General features: G+C 38.1%; 3 protein-coding genes across 5 annotated transcripts in view; all 3 read right to left on the bottom strand.

The window, feature by feature from the left end:
- The window catches only part of LOC109960652 (protein phosphatase 1 regulatory subunit 1A-like), a 32,856-nt gene extending 26,091 nt beyond the window's left edge, over window positions 1-6,765 (bottom strand). The window contains exons 1-2 of one of the 2 annotated variants that reach the window (XM_020600946.1): window positions 6,685-6,765; window positions 6,321-6,416 (exon numbers count right to left, since the gene is read on the bottom strand). In XM_020600946.1, coding sequence (XP_020456602.1) covers window positions 6,321-6,401 — 81 coding nt within the window. In that variant the 5' untranslated portion in view covers window positions 6,402-6,416; window positions 6,685-6,765. The remainder of the gene's footprint in view (window positions 1-6,320; window positions 6,417-6,684) is intronic. The other variant, XM_020601024.1, reaches the window with a different exon arrangement.
- A 5,371-nt stretch (window positions 6,766-12,136) lies between these two features.
- Window positions 12,137-14,366, bottom strand: npffl (neuropeptide FF-amide peptide precursor like). Its single transcript, XM_020595837.1, has 3 exons — window positions 14,198-14,366; window positions 13,267-13,382; window positions 12,137-12,718 (listed from the first exon to the last, which is right to left on the bottom strand). The coding sequence occupies exons 1-3, from the start codon at window positions 14,345-14,347 to the stop codon at window positions 12,598-12,600; spliced, it is 387 nt and encodes a 128-aa protein (XP_020451493.1). The 5' UTR covers window positions 14,348-14,366; the 3' UTR covers window positions 12,137-12,597.
- Window positions 14,367-17,018: 2,652 nt separating this feature from the next.
- The window catches only part of itga7 (integrin, alpha 7), a 32,289-nt gene continuing 29,068 nt past the window's right edge, over window positions 17,019-20,239 (bottom strand). For both annotated transcript variants that reach the window (XM_020595535.1, XM_020595615.1), the window contains exon 25: window positions 17,019-19,048. In XM_020595535.1, the coding sequence (XP_020451191.1) occupies window positions 18,893-19,048 (156 nt within the window). In that variant the 3' untranslated portion in view covers window positions 17,019-18,892. The remainder of the gene's footprint in view (window positions 19,049-20,239) is intronic.

Below are 20,239 nucleotides of genomic sequence, written 5' to 3'. Positions count from 1 at the left end.
CTTTCAGCCCACAGTCCATTTAAAATGCACTTCTGTCACTTCTCATAACAATGAACAAAAACAGCCTTCAAATGTGATGGGTGGACAGGAACAGCCGTGCATGCCTGATGTTCTTATTGTGTGGGGGCAGTGGGGAAATCACTCCTGCTTGGAAAATATAGGTCAGGGCAAGATATGCCAGTGCCACTACTGCTAAAATAGGAATAATAACTAACGCAAACTTAATTTTTTTACTTCAAATATTTCTTATTTTCTTCTGAACTTATTAAACCCAGAGATACTGAATGCTAACATCACTTTGTTTTTTACACTGTTTATATGTTGATTATTGAGGATCATATTGTTGTAAAGACTACATTAAATTCAGAGGTGTTCCTAATAGTCTGACCCACTCATGTATGTAGTGTAGCAGGGAAGGACAAATATAGAGACACCTTTGAATACAATGTAGTCCAGTACAACACCACCTTTAACTATGACCTCAATAATCAACATATAATAGATATAAAAGAAATCCAAAGAGAATTATTTGGAATTTGAGGGAAGTACTTCTGCTTATAAACTAGTCAAAACCAATCACAGTGTACTGTATAAATAACCACTGCGTTTACCCTTATTTTTAAAGTAGTGTCTTTTATTAAAACCCTCAAACAGAACTAATGTCATTTTCTGTAGTGGACTGGCTATTGTGGTGAGTTCTCAGTGGTAGCTTTTAGGTTTACATCCATGCATTAAATGGCAAAAATCTTTTAACATACTGTATATATAATTTAAATTTCAGAGGAATTGCATGAAGAGAGTTGGGGGAGGCACAGCTTTTGCTCAGGCTTTATTGCTTAAAAATGAACTGACCTTGGGAGCTTTCTTATCATATAATAACTGAACTCATAACTGGCCGAGGTGGCAGAGGTAGAAAAGAAGATTCATAGTTTACAATCCACTCTGGGAATTCCTGAAGCTTAAAGCCTGTCCTTCTTTACTGTGATATGCCTTTGAGGAAATCAGCAGTAGTTTTATAATCCCTGCATCAGAGTTGCTTTGTGACCTTCAGCACTGATCAGCACCCTGAAACAGAAAAAAGGGGCATTCTAGCCCAATAAATATGGAAGAAATAATAGTTAATGGGCAGGTGGCAGGTTAGGTCTCTACAGAGCTGTCAGGAAATCATAAGGATCCAGTACACATCACAGCCCTTTGCAGTTGGAGAGGCTTCATGTGATTCCTCATCCTTCAGGCTGTTATTTTAACTATGATCTTGGTATTGTTCAAACTAAAATTTGTGTTCACTCATTATAAATCCTCACAGACACATATGGTCTCATTTGGCTTTCAATAGAAAGAAGTATTCACAGAATTCTGAAAACCCAGATCACCGACTACTTTCTTTTATCAGTTTCTTCAGCACTCAGCCTGCTTCTCACCTTCTGTTTTTTTGTTTTCATCCCATGAGCTCTCCCCATCATCTTCTCTTTCATTGACTACTACCATTTAACCAGCTGTAGGTGGGGAGCAGGGGTTCAGATGGAATACATAAACTGTAACAGATCCAAGAATTGTTTTTCTGAGAACTATAAAAGTAAATACTAGGAATCAATCATAAAATAAAAATGTTAAAGTGTTTTCAATTAAACTTTTAAGTTATCTTGAGCCTGTTGCCTTTAATCTGTAAAACATATGTAGGGTGTGGTGACAATAATGAAAAACTGCACTAAAAATTCTTCTTGGAAAATGGCCTTCCCCAGGAAATTTAGATTAACTGTTATGTTCTCAGGGAAGGACAGAGATGGGCTGACAAATCATTGAAGGGAATATTAGGGAGTAAATTGTCTCAGCCCTGAAATGTCTGTTCTAAAAGACTATTACCTGAAAATGTCACAATTCATCATCTCACCAAGGAATATAGTGCCTTCATTTATGCTTGTAGTTTTCTCAAATAGGTCTAGATGCTCCTCATCTAATCCATTTATAGAGGTAATAAACACATTCATTATCAACTGTCTATTGCTCTGGAACAACTGTCTGACATATACTCTGTCTCTTTCTTGCTGAGAATTCAAAGACACAGTCAACACCACTTTCATGACTGTATGCTAAAAACTATGAAGCTGGAGCTTAGCAGAAAATGTGGAAAAGGGGATAAACCAGTTTTGTGGCTCTGACAAAGGCAGCAAAATACCCCAGTCCATTGATGAGGTGTGGATGCTGATGAAGGAGGGCTCTGGCAAAATAGTGCAGGGTTGTTTTTATATTGAGTCTGGGTCAGATTTTTCTGTAACACATGATGTCATTCAGAACGGCGCTGGATTGGCCAATCAAATATACTTTATGTTCTTCATATATTACTTTTTAACATGGACAGCATATTTCTACTGCTCACCTTAAGATTGTCATGACAAAGGATAAAATAGTTGCTGCTGTGATTCTGAGAATTACAGACTGGTTTGGCACCCGGTAGGTTTTTAAATGCATTCAGTTGTTATGCTAACTGGATATCTTCGTGTGTCATATTTCATGTCTCACCAGTAACCAACATAGAGCAAACGCTGCCCCTGCCACATTTTTAATGGAGGTCTAGTCTGAATCCCTGCTAAAGCTAAACGATTAACACAGCAAATCAGAAGTTGCAGTTTTATCTGAGATCATGTACCCTGTTTTTCTTTTGCTGGATGCAGTGACTTCCTAGTCTTGTTGGCAGACTGTTTGCCCATGTGTCCAGTCTTTATGCTAAGTTAAACTAATCATTTCCTGGCTCCAGCTTTGTTTTGAACAAACAGCTAACTCTCAGCAAGAATAGAAATTTACACATTTCCCAACAGTATTCCTTAAAATAGAGAGACTATAATATGTAATACTGAACAGTATATTATAATATAATACATTATTTTCTAACATACCTTGGCCTCTACTAGGTTATGATAATAGGGAAACACACTGTATCTGAATGGATAAGAGGACTGTGAATGTATGCCTTTGTTGTCAGACCTCAGGGAGGCTGTTCTGACTGACAAGCAGTTCTCTACGGAGGCTGATTCACCATGCTCAGAGGTGTCAGGTTGCAGAGATTACTGAACCATGGGTGAAGCCCCCTGGCGTGACATTCATAATTGTGCTTGCAAACACAAGCACGTACACACGTTTCCTTTTTCGTTTTTATTTTTTTTAACATCTTGAGATTTCATATGTTTATCTTTTTTCTGATTGTTAAGCTGTTTGACTGTCTGTATCAACTACACTCTTGAGAATGCGGGCTCAGTGGCCACTCACAGTGGTCTTACCCATAAATAGAACATGGATCCTAAAAGTCCCAGTGGCAATCAGCCAGGCTTGGTCATGCTTATTGAGGCTGAGAGCTAAGAACTCTCTTGAGGTTTTGCAGAAAAAGTAAACAAAATTTTACAGCTAAAAAGAGACATGTCTGCTGGTAGAGAGGAGCTGGAGGTGAAGGCCCAGACACATGACAAAATAAATACAGACAGTGGACACTAACTCCCTAACACTCAGACACAAACAAGACAGACAGACAGATGTCGGCAGCTTTAAGAACATCTGAACCTTTTAAAGAGAAAAATTGCATTGCAGGGATGCACAGATAGAAGATTGATAAACAGACAATTAGACAAACATTCATTGTTACAAATATACCACATGCATCAATTTACAGAACGGTTCCTTATATTATACACAGTGTTTCTTCAAGCAAACACTAACATAATTAGCTCCACACCAACAAGCAATCCAACATGTATGCCCTGCTCCTGGCAGCTTTGTCAAAGTTAAAATCCTGAAGATCTCAGGCATGGTTAATTTGGCGAAAGCTATGCTGGTAACGGCAAATGCAGTGAATTGATTCAGCAAACAAAGTCATGTTGCCTAAAAGGGTCTCAACCAAAGCTAAAAGCCACTAGAAGCTTTTTTTTTTTCCTCTGAAGAAACGGAGTCTGGCGGAGCTCTGATATACACCACAACCATGTTTATGGCCCTTTGAGAGTCACTGTATAGATACCTGTGTTGCAGCTAAGCTACTGCATGAAGCTCTCTGGTGTGTTGTTCAGCAGCCTGGTTGTTTATCGCAATTAAAGTTACTGTTCATCAGCCCTAAATATCATGTTAATCTCTGAATACAACATACAGTAGATATTGTAGTACCCATGTGCACTATCACTGCAGAGGAGTAAATCTCATTTCTAATTAAGTTTTCTAGCTCCTTCTAGGCTTGCTAATGTTAATACACTTAGTGTAGCTGCTTTTTCTGATTTTATGATGCACAACTCAAACTGATCCATTGTCAAAACAATGCCTGAAATGACTGTCTTGTTTTGTAGATGGATTTTTGATGGACAACAGCTGTCAGTGCTAACGGTGACAAATTAAATTCATTCCATGCAACTGCTTCACAATAAAACTCCCTCCCATGTTTCATCAGTTTAATGTTCTTAATGTGAAGCAGCACTAAACTTTAGGTTTACATAAGCAGTAACTCAGTGCAGCTCTGAGAGTGAACAGTAAACAGTACTACTGTATATTTCTATGTATTACAAATTACTGTAAAAAAACAACTTGGTACAATAATCAAAAGACTAAGTAGAACAAATTAAACTAATCTCAGAATAGAGAGTGAGATGGGACTATTAACATTAGCACTAATATGTTCAGAATATACCCTGTACACAGTACTATCCATTAATGCAAGAGGACCTTTCAAATATATGGAAACGTGAATGAATTGAATAGCTAAATGCCAACCATAAATATCAAAGCATAAATAACCTGATTTGATTTTGTGAAAGTTAAGGAGCTAAAGTTTTATTCCAAAATGCTGTATATTGAAAATTAGGTAGCACATAATTATCTTCAGTTCTTCATTCAATATTCTACTACTACAATAACAGCAAGGACCAGGCTGTTCCTACTCTCTTTTAAACAACACTACTGCTTTTTTTTATGTCAGACACTGCTGAGCTTCTTTATTCTACCGAATTTTACAATGAGGAGAAAATTCTTCAAGGTAACTTTGATGAAACTGAGGCACTGTTAAGTGTATTTCTTTTGTAGTCACAGTGCATTTTCTTTCAGACTGCAGCTACAACAGTTGGAAGTTACATGCAACACCCCTCTGATTTCAATTTAACAAATTAGGTGACTTTTAACACCAAATGATCTTTTTCTATAGCAGGCATGATGTCACACATAACAGCAATATAACTAATGTCCTAAATAACCACATGATGTTTAGGTGAGCTAATTGGGGTTTGGCATTTTGTGTGTTGTCTCACTGTCTTGTCTGATCTTTGTAAACCTATAAAACTTTATCATACCAGTGGCTCTCAGTTAATCCAAGCCTTACCTTAATTATGTTCCCACTCAGTCCAATAAAATGTCCTCTGAATGGCAAAACCATACACATACATGCATGCACAACGTAACTTGTACTTTGAGTTTGACAGTCACTATGGGGAAAAGAGTGAACAGCAGACAGAGATGGGAAGAATGACGGGTAGAGAAACATACAGTAGACTGAGTGTAGCTGGTCTCATATACTGTATCTTTGCTGGTTTTACTGAAGGCTCATATATAATAAATGTCCTGTTCGTGTTATATTTATAAAAAGAAAATGGGACATCTTTTCACTATAAGCTCTGTGGGCACATGAATTGTACCAACTGGGTTCAATAAGATTTCTTTGCTCTTATTTAATGAAGTGATGTTTTAGGGCCTAAATTAGTGTTGTTTTTTTCTTTGCACACTTCCTCTAGCGACAATTTACTTTAAAATGGGCCATGTCGTGTAGTTACAGTTAAATGATATATTCGATATCGTTGTAAAGAAATCGCATTGCTAAAGTTTTATTTGTAACATTTGTCACTATCTCACTGCGGTACAGTACATGCAGTCACTCTAACCAAAACAACAATAAACCACTGCATACACATGTGACATTGTGCATCTCTGAGAGCTTAAGAAACTGTAAGAGTAGGGGGGAAAAAATCAATTTTAAATTCATCATATTCAGTTTAGCACTGAATCCAAAAGACACAATCTGCTAATTAGGTACATGGGAATAATAAGACACTGAAAATGTGGTTTCGTTAAAGCAGCAATTTGTCATCAACCTATACAATGTTTGGGACACTGCACAGTGGAGTTACTCGGCTATGATTGTAATGCTTGCTTTGATGACTGGAACAAATATTTCCCAGGTTTTTGTTCAAGTATACACTTTGGATATTTAACAAGATTATTGTGGGGAGTATTTAAGATAAAACAGAAACTCTTATGAAGCTTAAAGGTCCTGCATCACCCCATTCTTTGCCTCCTCCTACCTGTTCAGCTGCCTCTGGGTCCAGGTGGGTGTCCAGTAGGGGGACGGTGAACTGTATCTTCCTGGGGCTCCCGGTTTCCATGGTGGTCCTGTCTATCTGAGAGGAGGAAAGGATGAAAAGAAGGGGTGATCCAAGGAAGGAAAATCCGTATAAGAAAAAAAGAGTAAAGAGCTCAGTGAATGTGGCTGAAAAAGGAAACAAGTGTGTTCTAGTTCTCCAGCTTAAGGAAAAGATATGAAAATCTGTGTGGTTTCTGTCTATTTTTAGCTCTTTATTTTATCCTTTAAACAGACTTTTTTCCTGATTATCTTGCTTTATGGCACCGTATTTTTATTCTATCCTGTTGTTTTTCTATCCTCAGCACCTGCTGGTGTCTTTGCTCTGGCTTCACTCTCCTTCCTTTCCGTCTCTTCTGGCTCTCAACACTGAGTCAAGGGCATTCTGGACTAGGACCACCTCTCTTTCACTCTCATTCGCTGTGTCTGATTTCATTCCACATTAAGACCCACCCTCTTTTCACATTCCTTTTTGTCTGTATTGGATACTCAGGGCTGTTCTGCAGCAGCCCCTGCACGAACAGGAGAGCGAGGATGACAAAGACTTGACTCTCTCCCTTGCTCTGTCACTCTCTTTTTCATCCTTGGATCGGTAGGAAAGATGCATCATTGAGCTTCTCCTCCAAAAAAAAGTATTTTTAAAACCCATCTACCTACACACGATTAAATACCCTACACAGTATTTCAAACACAGAGTACCACTCAGACTCACTCTCACTGTTAAAAGAACGATTTAAAAGGCTGACTAATAAAATGCCTTATCACCTTTAACTCCCAGGCAAATGTTTAATACCTGCTATTTTACTTAGATCAATCCTGTATACAGTATGTCACAAGAAAGCCACAAAATGACTGGCTGTGAAATGATTGAGTTTATCTAAATAAGTTTATCCTTGCTGCTGCCACCTGGCCAGCACAGGCTTTATCGATCGCCTCTAGCCTGAGTATCCCTTCCTCGCACATCTACTGGGCCCTGATACTTGACACCAGCCACGAAGCATATGGCTGGTGTTCTCTTCCAGATTTGCAGTACATTTTGGGGAGGCCCTTATTGATTTTCTTCTTTTTAATCCAGACAGTAAGCTTCTCTGAAATATTTGAAAATCAGTCACTATCAGACTACATTTTTAATAAGACCTTCACCAATTCCATACATTCCTCTGTATTGTAAATAATCCAACATGTAATGACTGCTGACAGCCAGATTCAGATGTAAAGCCTGTAACAGCTAATGTAGCCTTGAGCTAACCTCAAGATGGCCATAGATGATAGTCACATCTACTGTAGATCATTTTACATTATGACTATGCAAACAAATGCACTACTTTTGCATTTTGCTTTTATGCATTAGTTGAGACAGAAAATGTGGGTATACAGCAAGGGGAGGGAGGCATGCAGAAAAGGTCCACAGTGGAACTTGAACCAAAGATCAAATGAGCACATGGCATGTGCCAAAGATGACAGGCTTAAATGTGGGTTTATATTAAATAGAGAAGCAATTTTGAATTGGATGGGGCCAGACTTATAGTAAGCAGGTAAAGAGAATATTTTCTCTTCACAATGTATCTGATCTTAAGACCTCCCTGTCTTTATATTCATAAAGATCTGAAAAAAATCCTTTTTATAAAACTTAACCATTGTTGATTTGTTAGAACTGCTCGAGCTGCCCACACACAAAGCACGTTTTCTTTTTCTTGTAGCCAAGAGTGGAAAAAGTGAGCAATAATAAAACACCCCCACTGGAATAGGAGCTTTTCCTAAATTATGTGACAGCAGATAAGCATGTTAAGAAAACAGCACCTGCTTTGTGTCTTTGCATGTGCAAGACAGATAGAGGCCTGACAACAGGTCGCTGCACATTCTCCTGTTTACTCTGAACAAGTGGACACTATGTAAAATTGTAATGTTTTTGTTATCTTTTAACAGCAGTATTTGTGTCTGTGGTTAAGCAACCTTCAGAAAAGAAAGCCCACAGCCTCCCACAGATTGGTAAAGGTTCTGTTTAACCCCCACAGCCTCCCACAGATTGGTAAAGGCTCTGTTTAACTTACAGGTGTAAGTGTGCTACTGGTAGGCCTAATCGTCAAAGCAAACCATCCACATATAGTACATGCACTCCCACCTTTATTTACCCACTCTCTCTTAGAATGAATGACAGCATGCTACTTCGTATGGCGTCGTGGGCAATTATTTTCATCAACATCCCTATTGATTGAGAAATAAGTCAACTAAGAGTAATGTCAGGGTAGCACAGTTAAACAGCAGACAAAGGCCACAGAGGATGCACATATTGTATAGATGTAATCAATGGATGAGGTCATTTTGCATGTATAGGGTCAGGCGTGCACTCTGTAATGATAAAGCAGTGACAAGACACAGTAAAACGAACGTAGAATGGGGGGGTATGAAGTAGCTACCAGGCCATTCTGTAGCACAACGTGAACGTTTCTGTGGGTTCAAAACTAGATCAATGAAAGATATGTATCTCCCAAGGTACAGCTGCCTTGACTGTGATGCATATTATTCTTCCTCATACCTTAGAGGTGCATGCAAGTCCTTCCATCTTTAAACGACAAATGTATTTACTCCTACTATTCCGGACTCCCATCAGTTTCCATTTACGGCAGTATCTTCAGAAAATGTGTTTAAAAAAAAAGCCCACACTGATTTGTAAGCCCTGTTCCAAAACAAAACAGTCAGTGGCTCCCAAAATTCATTATGGGAACATGGAAATCACAAACTTTCGAGGTGTGTGATGAGACTTGGACCAACTGCAACCAAGTAATGTTGTCGAGTTTGGTGGTGTATTAATATGGAGCTAGTGCACAACAAAAGATTGATGAAAACATGCTGTATCTCCAATATACTGTGAATAAAAAGAGCCTTTTTTTAAAAAGTAGAACCAGAACAAAGATGTGCTTGGCAAAATGTTCAGCTTAGCAAGACTGACATGAGTAAAAGGACAAAATAGCAAACATCAGTAAGGTGTGGCCTAGAGGCCTAGCACAATGTGGGCACAAACATACTGTACCAACACAAGACATAAATGATACTAAGAATAGAACTCAGGCAAAAGCTAAGAGAAGGCACTCACAGCAAAAACACTGGAGGAGAGACAGTACTACACAGTACTAACACAGTAACAAAATACTTGGCAAAACTCAAGTAAACTAACAAGATTCTTCAGTTAGAAGACATGAGACAAACATGGGTCTGTGCATACAAAACAACTGACCAGAAACTAATGACAAGCTGTGTACTTGAACAGCATCCACTGAACATAGGGAGCATAGTCCACAGATGGAAGCAGAATCACAGATCCATAAATATGAGGGCACAACGCACTGAATGTCTAACCACAAACTGGTACTGATAGCTGGTGTGTGGCTTGCTTAAATAAAACAGTCAACATGGTAGCTAATAGAAAACAAGTGAGCCTAATTACAGCAGGTGCCCAGAGAGGTAAAGCTGGATCCAGTGAGTCATGTGCGGCAGTGGAAGTGTGTCAAAATAAAAGCATAAATCAGGATGTCTGACTGGGATTGTGACAAACTCACCAGACATATGGGTAGTATCAGGTGGAAAATACAGTGTCAGGTGACTGCAAGGTAAATAAATACATAAATAAATAAAAATATGATTTACTCCCTTTGAGAAAGTGCTCTCCCATGAAGCTGGGTTGGAGGTTCGAATCACGGTGCCTGCAGTCCACACGTCAAAGTGTCCTTGGGCAAGACACTGAACCCCCAAGTTGCCCCCGATGGTTAGAGCCATCGGTTAAGTTGGCGCCACAGCTGGCTGCCTTGGTTCTGTACCGAAAACAAATTCTTTGTGTGTAGCATACTTAGCCAAATAAAGCTGATTATTATACTTACAGTACATCACTGTAACTAGTTTTTATCTGTATTCATCAAACTCACTCTCTTCTAAAGTCATTTTTTAGTGTTTTAACTGTAAACTTCTGTAGCGATCAGCATCTCTGTCCTGCTCAACCACAACCCTGTGACTCACTCAGTGTCTAGGACTTGCATCTACAAACATAAATACTGAATAAATAACTATATTAAATAGTTTTTCAAAAGCTGGCATCCCTATCTAAACATTTGAGGTCAACTAGATGACACACTGTTGAGAAAGGGTTTGTTATAAGGCTTTATTTTTAACTTACTAGGAATATTACTGATGTCATTGGGATTTAGAATGAGATTTTCTTACTTTTGGAACAGAGCCCAAAAGTCCAGTATAAGATCTATATTACAGTGGTACTGCTGAATAAAATGATAGTTTTCTTCTGTCTTCTAACGTAGCTGCAGTGCTGAGCAGAGCTCTTTCTGTAAAAAAAAGAAATTGAAGCGTCTGCTAATAGACTGTCATATCATATGGAATGGAAAACAAGGACGACAAAATAAATAGTTTTAAGGGCTCTTGAGTCATGCACACATCTGCACTTTCCCCTTGACATTGCCATAGCTTGTTTTTAAAAACAAGATTATTCACTCACCCTGTGGCCATTAAAGCCTGTTTTCTGGGACAGATTGTACTGTGCATGACCATGCACATGAATGAAACTCCCTCTCCACTGTTTCAAGAGACCATGAGGTAAAATGGGGTTGGTGGTTGAGGAAAGATTAGCAAACCTTAGACAGATACATATGGACAGGGTATTTATCAGAAGGGTAATTACAGTTCAGGTGCTTTAAAGTTTCTGTACATGTGGCCAAGGTGACACCCGCCCTCTCTCTGTCTCTCTCTTTTTTTATTGCTGCACACAAACAGTATATGCTGTTCTAATATAAACCTTTATGACTGTTACATCCAGAGGAGTTCTGCATTCCTATGTTAGGCAACATTGAGGATATTGTTGAAAAAAAAACCTGAAATGATCAGCACTAGTTATTCTTCAGTTTGTCTTCTGGACTTAAAGAGGAATGGGAGGTCAGGCTAATAAAAGACTCTTTGTAAAAGGGATTGACATGCTTTCCTTCCCAATAATTGGCTGTGGAAACTGTGAACGCGTAGAGTAATTGCATGTTTCTGTATTTTAATTAGTGCTGTAGCTTATTGCATGCTGCTTTCCCAGGTGGCCTGTAAATGCACCACACACAAGACCAGACAGCTGCTGTTAGTAGCTGTGCATCACTTTACATTAATCAATAGATAGTAGCTTCATTAAATCATTTTCATTCACATCCCATAGAACTTTATCCTGCATAATGCTGTCTTTGTAGAGACAGTAACTTAACGTGGAACATTTAAAAGAATTATCTTTCCTATATGTATTGCAGTACATATCTTTTTTTTGTATGTCAATTGATATTTCTTTGATGTCAGCCAGTACAGACAAATTTAATGTAATGGGAATTGAACAAGGGTAATTATGTGCTTGTACTGTATGTGGTCTAGTAGACGTCTGGCACTGAAGGCTGGTAGCATGAAAATTGCTTGTAGTTAAATTGTTAAAGTATAATATAGTTTCTTAAGAATTTAATAAGAATGTGTGTCTTTCATGCATGCCCAACACATATAGCATGGTGCCTTAAACATATTGATAATCAGATGTGAAACAAATGGAGTTTCACAATATCAATGATGCCTCATGCAAAGATCAAACATAAACCGAAAACTGATTCCATAAAATGTTAACATTTCTATTTGTTATGTACAAAATTGTGCAGGCAACAACCTTTGTGAGACAACTGTGATCCTGATCGTCATACATTATTCACACACCTTCTTAAGCATTAAAGTCTCTTTTATTTAACAGGAGAACAAAAGAACAAAAATTGTTGCAATCAATTTACAGCAAACACTTTCTGTCCTTAATAACATTTCACAATAAATGAATAAGGTTTGATCAGAAAACCTTAATAGGTACTAGTCAACATGCTTTGCAGTGTTTGACGTCAGGAGAAAAATGTAATATTAAACTAATAGCATCTACTATGTATAAGCAAATTGATATTGGATTATGTGTACAATCGTGTGTTGTCATATCAACTGTCTTTACATGCTTGAAAGAATAAATCAAATCAAATCAAATCAAACTCATGTCATCTTTAACTAAATGTTGGGTGTCAAGTGGGGGCCCAGTGAGCCTGGACGTTGATTAAAAAAAGCGTTTTAAATATGATTTTTATGTATTAATTCAAATTTCTCCTCTCCACATTTACCCGCTGCTTGGCCTTGTACCTGGATAGTAATGTGTGGCTCTGCCTGCCAGATTATTTCTTGCCAAATCTCTGGGGCACAGCCATACTCCAGATCTGACCGGGGGCAGCCTCCCATTCATGTGAATGTATCTGCTCCTCCGACACTACCCGCCCTGTGGATCCACGGCCAAACCTGTGAGGAAGGAGAAACAAGACAGGGTTAATTTATGAGTCCTTCTTAAAGACATTTTTAATACACAAACCACAGTTGGTCAAACAATAGTCACAAACTGCAAATAGAAATAAACTCATGTATAATTTTTTCTTGTGTTGCCAAACCTTTATTTAACTGATTAGAGCAGAAATGACTCTAGGTTAAAGGTAACAGAATACTACAGGCTACAGCTTAAGTAAAATATTTAAACGATAAAGGTTGAGATGACAATTTCATCTTAAAAACACGACTTAATATAATTCATATATGGAAAATTGGATTTTGAATTTTCAACATGCACTTGCAATAAACAGATACTGATAGCTCCTGTATTTTAAAAAACTGGACCCATTTGAAGAGCTACAAAAAAGCTAATTTTTTTTTTTCCCTCATTAGTGCTGGTAAATATTAGGTTTCACTAGGAACTGCTATGTAGAAGGTTCATATAGTACAGTTTAATAGACTGACAATTTCCTATGTTGGCTTTTTATGTATGTGTCATAAATACCGACTCTCATGTCCCTGACCTCTGTGGCTGATGGAGGACAGAGGTCCTGGTTTCCCTCTGCGAACCGAGCAGCAGAGCTCTCAGCACTGAGGTCAGTAGGTGATCATCAATGCTGTTATCTGTGTTTTCACCCTCCTGCAGCACACCAACACAGATGCACACATGCACAATCTAGCAACAAAAAATGTGTATTTTCACTGAGAATAAAAACCCTACAAACACATCTTGAGAACTTCTAGAACGTTAACTGCGTTCAGTTTTGGGCTGCAACACAAACCCTGAGGGTTTTTAACACAAGCCTGTCTGTACTGCTGTGGTAAGGGACCTCGAGATAGATAGATAGACATACAGTTAGATAGATAGACAGACAGATAGATAGTTATTGTATTATCATGCTCATCCGAATATCCATCCACCTTTATCCTTATGCAAAATACTGTAAAACATCTATCTGTCCTTGCCTGCCACGAAGAGAAAATCTCATACTCTGTCTGTTAAGACCCAAATATATTAGACTATTTCATTCAGTTGCGTGAAGAGGAACACTGTCTGAAATCTAATAGGGCTCCATGATTTAGCTTGTCTCCCTTGATTAAAGTGGTAACATTTCTATTTATATCCAGTGTTACACAGAATGAAAGGTTTCTCAGAAAAATTACTTTAATTCAATCTAATGTGCACAGCAGATCATCCTTTTTTAAATACTCCCTATACACAAGCAATGTATTTTAACACATAACCAGCTGCATCTGAGATGTTTCAAAATTAGATTTTCATTTTCAGATGCCAAAAATCATTTTGACAAATTGAATAACAAGGGAGAGAACATGCATAAATGCTGTAATTCTAATCTTATATTTCCACATCACAACTAGAGATACATCAAATAGTAAAGCATGACAATGAAGTACTAAATCTGCAACTCAAGTGTGAGTGGTTTGTTGTCTCACCAGCCCCAGCAGCTGGTTAGCCATGTTCTCCTCTGAGCCACCTGGCAGGATGTCATTTTTGTCCAGATTGCCTTGGATACGAAGAGCCTGACTGATGCCAGCCATTGCCATAAGTAGAGTTAGAAGAGTCACCACTACAGCTGTGTCCATGGTCTCAGGCTAGAAAGGAGGTCATATGAATGCAGACAACAAAAGTGGGAAAAGAAGAGGAGGATGATGGTCACCTAATGGAACCTGTCGACTTCAAACTTTGGCTCCTGGAGAACAGAAGAAGGGTCAAGAGTCCTCGTTGTGCAGGCGCCTGGCTAATGTGAGTGGCAGTAACATCTTTGCCGAGTCTTATATACACCTCACAGTCACTGACCGGAACCCCCCCAAGTGAGAAAGATGCTACTGTAGAAAGAGGAACAGGGGACAAGAAGGAGGAAGACGCATCCCCTAATACAAGGCTTAACCAGGCCCATTTAGCAGGATCAGGGCATTAGTGATGACTGAGTGCCAGAGTGTGTTATTATGTGGCCCTTAGGGTAGTGCAACACAACTCTCCCTGTTATTAAACAAATAAATCCCTGTAAATGGACTCTGATCCACTAGTCCCTGCTGTCCGGTAGTCCTCACTGCATGTATAAACAAGCAATAACTGAAAATACTCACTACGCACGTAATCATGCATCAGTGTGAAGCCGATTAGTCCTGACGACCTAAGTGACCTTAAAGTAGGTAACAAAGTAATGAACCTTAGAGTGACATGTTTACTCATGAGTAGTTTTTTTAATATTTTGCTCTAGCACTATAACCATATCACAATCAAATATCGTCGCACTATGGTGTTTGTATCATTGTTACCAATTCATTCTTCAGTAAGCATCACCCTCAGAGTTTTAATTGCTTATCAGGTTAATGCTGTGGATCTTTATTTTTATTTATCGGGATTATCTTGAACGTGTAAGCTACAAAGACCATGTGCAAGATACCATATGTAAAAACAAACTACAAGTAGATGCTTCATGTTGTTAATGTTGTAAATGTCATTATCAGGAGATTCAGGACCATAAAAGTTTGAGTGATAATGACTACTTGAATATAAAGCGCACTACAGGTAAATAGGGTATGGGTCATAAAGCTTTGCTTACACAGTACAAGAGACAATTTTATGAGTTCTTTAACATGCTGATGAAGAGTTTGCAGAAAGCAGCTTCTCCCAAAGGAAAGAGGGTCATAAAATGAAGCCCACTTATTTAAACATCAGCTTCCATCATTTTACTAATTTCAAACAAAGTCAACTTTAGGCTTTATTTGTGAGAGGGACACACAGAGAGTAACACAAGAACCATATAACTTTATCTCTTCTTTGCGTTACTGTGTGCAAAGTGTGTGTGTTTGGGCCGTTGTATTACTTACTTTGTATTGTATTACTTACACTATGCAGACTTGTTTTTGCGTTACTGTGTGCAAAGTGTGTGTGTTTGGGCCGTTGTATTACTTACTTTGTATTATATTACTTACATTATGCAGACCTGTTAACACGCTCACATTTTAAGGTGGCAACATGGTTTAAGGTTAGGTGTTAGGTTAAGGTAATGTTCAAGGTTAGGGTTAGGCAAGTAATGGTTATGGTTAAGGTTAGGGTTAAGTCTACAGGAAATGAATGTAAGTCAATGTAAAGTCATCACAAGGAACGCAAACACTGCATTGTGTGTGCGTGCTGTACTATGATTCTTGATGAGACATCAGCAGATTTGGCTAATGGGTGACAATGCACTTAAAATGCACACACACACACCTACAGAGGCACTGTCCCTGTTTACTGTCATAGCAACCAGGAACATCTGAAGGATCCTGGGGGAAATGAGTTTTTATTGCTATAATAAGATCATAAGCTTTTGGATTAGAGAAAAATCTAATTTGCTCACTCTGGCATGAAAGCAAAAGAGCCGAAGATAAAGTTATTTCTAAACAGAAGTATTTAATAAAAATGGCACCTTCTTCTTCCCCCGCCGGCTGCTCCCGCTAGGGGTCTTTAATAAAAAATGGCATATTTTACATAAATACAGTACATTTAATTTTATGTGATCACCTTGAGCAATAGGTTGGTTCTGATTCAGCACAGGTCCAGTCAAATCAAACATTCAAAATAATGCTGTAAATGTGTATTTTTAAAAGGCTTTCTTGGAATAGGTCGACATTTTAGAAATACACTTATTTTCTTCCTTGTTGACAGTTGGATGAGAAGATAGATATGATTCAAATAAGATACAGCTACCAGCTGGTTAGCTTAGCTTTGCATAAAAACTAGAAACAATAGGAAACAACTAGCCTGGTTCTAAGATCCAAAAGTTAAAAACATCAGCCTACCAGCAACTTATCACGTTTAGCATAAAGACTAAAAACAGGAAAATGCGTACAGTCACCTATGCTTGAAGGCAAAAATCAAAAAAATCAGCTGCATAAAGCTGCTGGGAATTTAAATGGATCTAAAGGAAAAGACCACATATGACCAATTTAATCATCTTGCTGCTGGTAGCCAGTTAGAAAAGGAAACGAGCTGAAGATTTAAAACTCAGGTCAGTCTGACCCAGAGCTATAGATGGCTGACATTTTATTTTATTTTTGCTTTATTTACTAAAGAAAGACTGCAACAAACCCATTCTCATATGTACCACTAATCTACAGTATGCCCGTGTGGTGCAATATGCATCTCCCCATGTTATCGAGTCACACTTCAAGGTTATAGGCAACATTTCCATAAAAACCGGAAACAAAATTATTACAATTTATTTCATACAAGTACTGTTTCTGTTCCATACTTGAAATGGAAAGATTTGCACGTTATATCAATCTAAATTTCTTGTGTATCTTTAGACAGTTATGTTTATACAAATATAATCTAAATAGTACGGACAATCAGAGTTTTGCCGCCATCTGCTGTTTCCTAAATGAACCGCAGCTTTCATAACTCATTACTCGACATTGTTGTACCACTAAATGAGGATGGCATGCAAAACTAAAGTTGTTATATGGGTTTATTTTGTTTCCTTTAATTTTATTTACAATGCTACAACAGTGCAGCCAATCAAAATATAAATAAAACAGCCATGACAAAACAATGAGGGGAACAGCAGCACAGCAACAGGAGTTTCATGCAGCTAAATAGAAGATTGTCCAGCAATACCTAAAAACAAGCTGACTTTTCATGCTTTACAGCCACTTCATCAGCCCAATTTTGATCCAGAGAAAATTTATCTCATTCAGACATATTCTGCTCTTCAAGAAATCTTCATGTTCATGTTGTCTCTCCCTTGTTCATGCTGTCTGTGTGTTTCCACAGGTGTCCTCCAGATGTTTCACGGCAGAATGATCTAATCTGCAGCAGCCTTGTGTTCTTAACCAATAGCTCAAAATCTGCCACTTTTATCATAAGGCACTAGTATGCAATTAGAAATATCAGTACCAAAATTGATGTACAGTCTTACCCTGACTGGTATGACCTGAGTACATGACCAGGAACAGTGTGACAAGCAGGTTAATATACTAGAATAGTTTGGAAATTACAGTATTTATACAAAGCCCATAACGTCTCCTAATGAAATACCTTTACATCTCATTAGAAAAGAATGGTGTCACCTGTTTTCAATTCAGTCATAAATAGAACTAGTGTAAATGTGTAATGCTATATTCTTATAGAACACGGCATTCATTCCTAAAAAAAAAAAGCTTGCCTTCTAATTTTTAACACTGACAATACACATGGGCAGACTACATTTTAAATAGCGCTTCGCTCTTCTGACATGTTTGGTTTTCATGTGACAGCAGTGCTACAGCTGTGACTATTACAGGCTGTATCGTGGCTTTTTTGTTCTTAGGTTGCTTCACGTAATGAACTACTGATGTACAGTACATTTAAATGGCAAATTATAGAAGTATAAAACTGTGAAGGTTCCTGATTTACAAGGCTTTTATCTCCTTGAATAAAGATGTACAAAATCCATCAGGTAAACTTCTTTAATCACTTGTTCATTAAGCCCAGAATACAACACATTCAGAGCTCTGCAACAAATTTCACTTTATGATTATCTTACATACTCACATTTTCCTTTATTTATTAGTGCTAACTTAAAGAATATCCTGAAGCATTTATATTTTTAAAAAAGTCTTTTTTTTCAATGCCCATGTCAGTTGCCAGTCTTACAGTAGTTAAGGCAAGAAAGTAGTCTTTGTCACAGGCAGTGGCTTCTTCATAACAGTGTCCAGTGTGTTTATATGCATCTAATATTTTATTGTATGTTTGTGCATTCATGCATGTCTTTGAGTTGTGTTTCCCTGTTCTTTGTTGTGCCAGTCAAAACCGATGACCGATGATGAGCACCTGTGCAGACTGTGAAAAGATACTGAGTAGTTAGTCTGGTTCTAATGTTGTTGTGGGTCTTCAGTATTTATTGTAAAACACTGATAGGAATGCACAGTATACTGTAACTAGACTAAGGCCAGCCATTAATGGGCTACACAGTGGGAGAATATAGAGCCAGCCACAGTGTAACAGGCTACCAATATGCAAGTACTGACACAGTACAGCACGCACAAGATCTCATAATCTCAGTCTATGTGCACTTCTTTTAGTCTGTTCGTTCCAAAGACACAATGAATACCACACATGTTGATTTCAATTAATTCAGTCAGTCAATGCTTCACAGCGAGTTAAGAGGTCCCATCAGTCCAGTGCGTGGCCCATTCCTTTTTATGGATAACTCCTGACTTCTCAGTCTGGAACTGTGGCCGGTTCTCGTGAGGAATCTTCACCGCATGGTATTGAGGCAGTTTGTCTTTGTAGTGGGCCCGTCGGAAGAAGCCACACTGCCGACACAGGAAGGAGGAGAGAGGGTAGGAGTAGATAAGGAGGATGAAAAGAAGAGAGGGATGGAGGGAAAGAAAGGAGTGCAAAACAAAGAATTAACTGATGTCATACATACAGTACTGTGTAAGACTATGACTGTCCTTGTTTCAGGTTTTATAAGGTTAGATAAGAATGTCTTCTTTGAAATATCCACATGCTCTGCATTTCTAATCCAGCACCAGTGTTAACACGCAGGCTGCTAAGAAAATGTGCACACATTACTATGAACAACAACATCAACTGATATTAATGACAAGTTCATTCTGGCACCTGGAAAAATGAATTTGACTTTGATTTTCACTTTATTACTCAATGAGATGGCCTTTGTTTGTGCCTGTGTAGTGGTATCTATGAAATTCCTGAACATTAATGAAATGACTGACATTATGTTGTACATTATTATGTAAAGTACCCTGAGATGATTGTTGTTGTGAACTGACACTATACAAATAAAAATGAATCGAATTGTCTTGGTTCCCAGGATGTGCACTGTTTCATGCACAATACAGAAACAAAACATTTGACCAAACAACAAAACAAATAAACACATATACATTACAGATGCGTCGATGCAGTGCACATCAATGTAACTACTCACTAACTACTCATTATTCGGTGCTTGGTCTACACAGGTATTCTGAGATCTACTAAGCAACCAAACTGGTTTCCATTCCAAGGAACAAACAGTTTATTTAATCTGTTCTGTCTAACCTGTGGGGCTCATATTCTTCAAATTAAATATGAAAGGGATCTGATGATGTATTATAGCCAGCAACATGTACTTTGTATACACAGTTTTAAAACTTGAACAACTTGGGAACACAGCAACAGAATCTGCGTGTTGGCTCCAAAGGCCAGTTGAGATACAAATGAAATAGGAGTGTTAATAGCCTGAAAAGTGCCTGACAAGCACAATCCTGAAAATAAATTAAGTTCACAGACTGGTGCCAGACTGAACAAGTGCAGATAACTAGTTACACAGTAACACCAACAGAGGCACAACCCACAGCACAGCAGAGCCTTGAAACAAAGATGGCTGGATGGTGTTCATTAGGTGCATGTTAAACAGAAGAAGCAATGCTGTCTCAAAATTAATTTTAAGACCATAATTAGTTTGTATTTTTATTATATAGTGTACAGATGTTTATACA

This window comes from Monopterus albus, unplaced genomic scaffold, assembly GCF_001952655.1.
Source record: "Monopterus albus unplaced genomic scaffold, M_albus_1.0 scaffold1.1, whole genome shotgun sequence".
Classification (NCBI taxonomy): Eukaryota; Metazoa; Chordata; class Actinopteri; order Synbranchiformes; family Synbranchidae; genus Monopterus; species Monopterus albus.
Note: the sequence above shows the minus strand (reverse complement) of the source record. Positions and strands in the feature narration are given on the sequence as shown.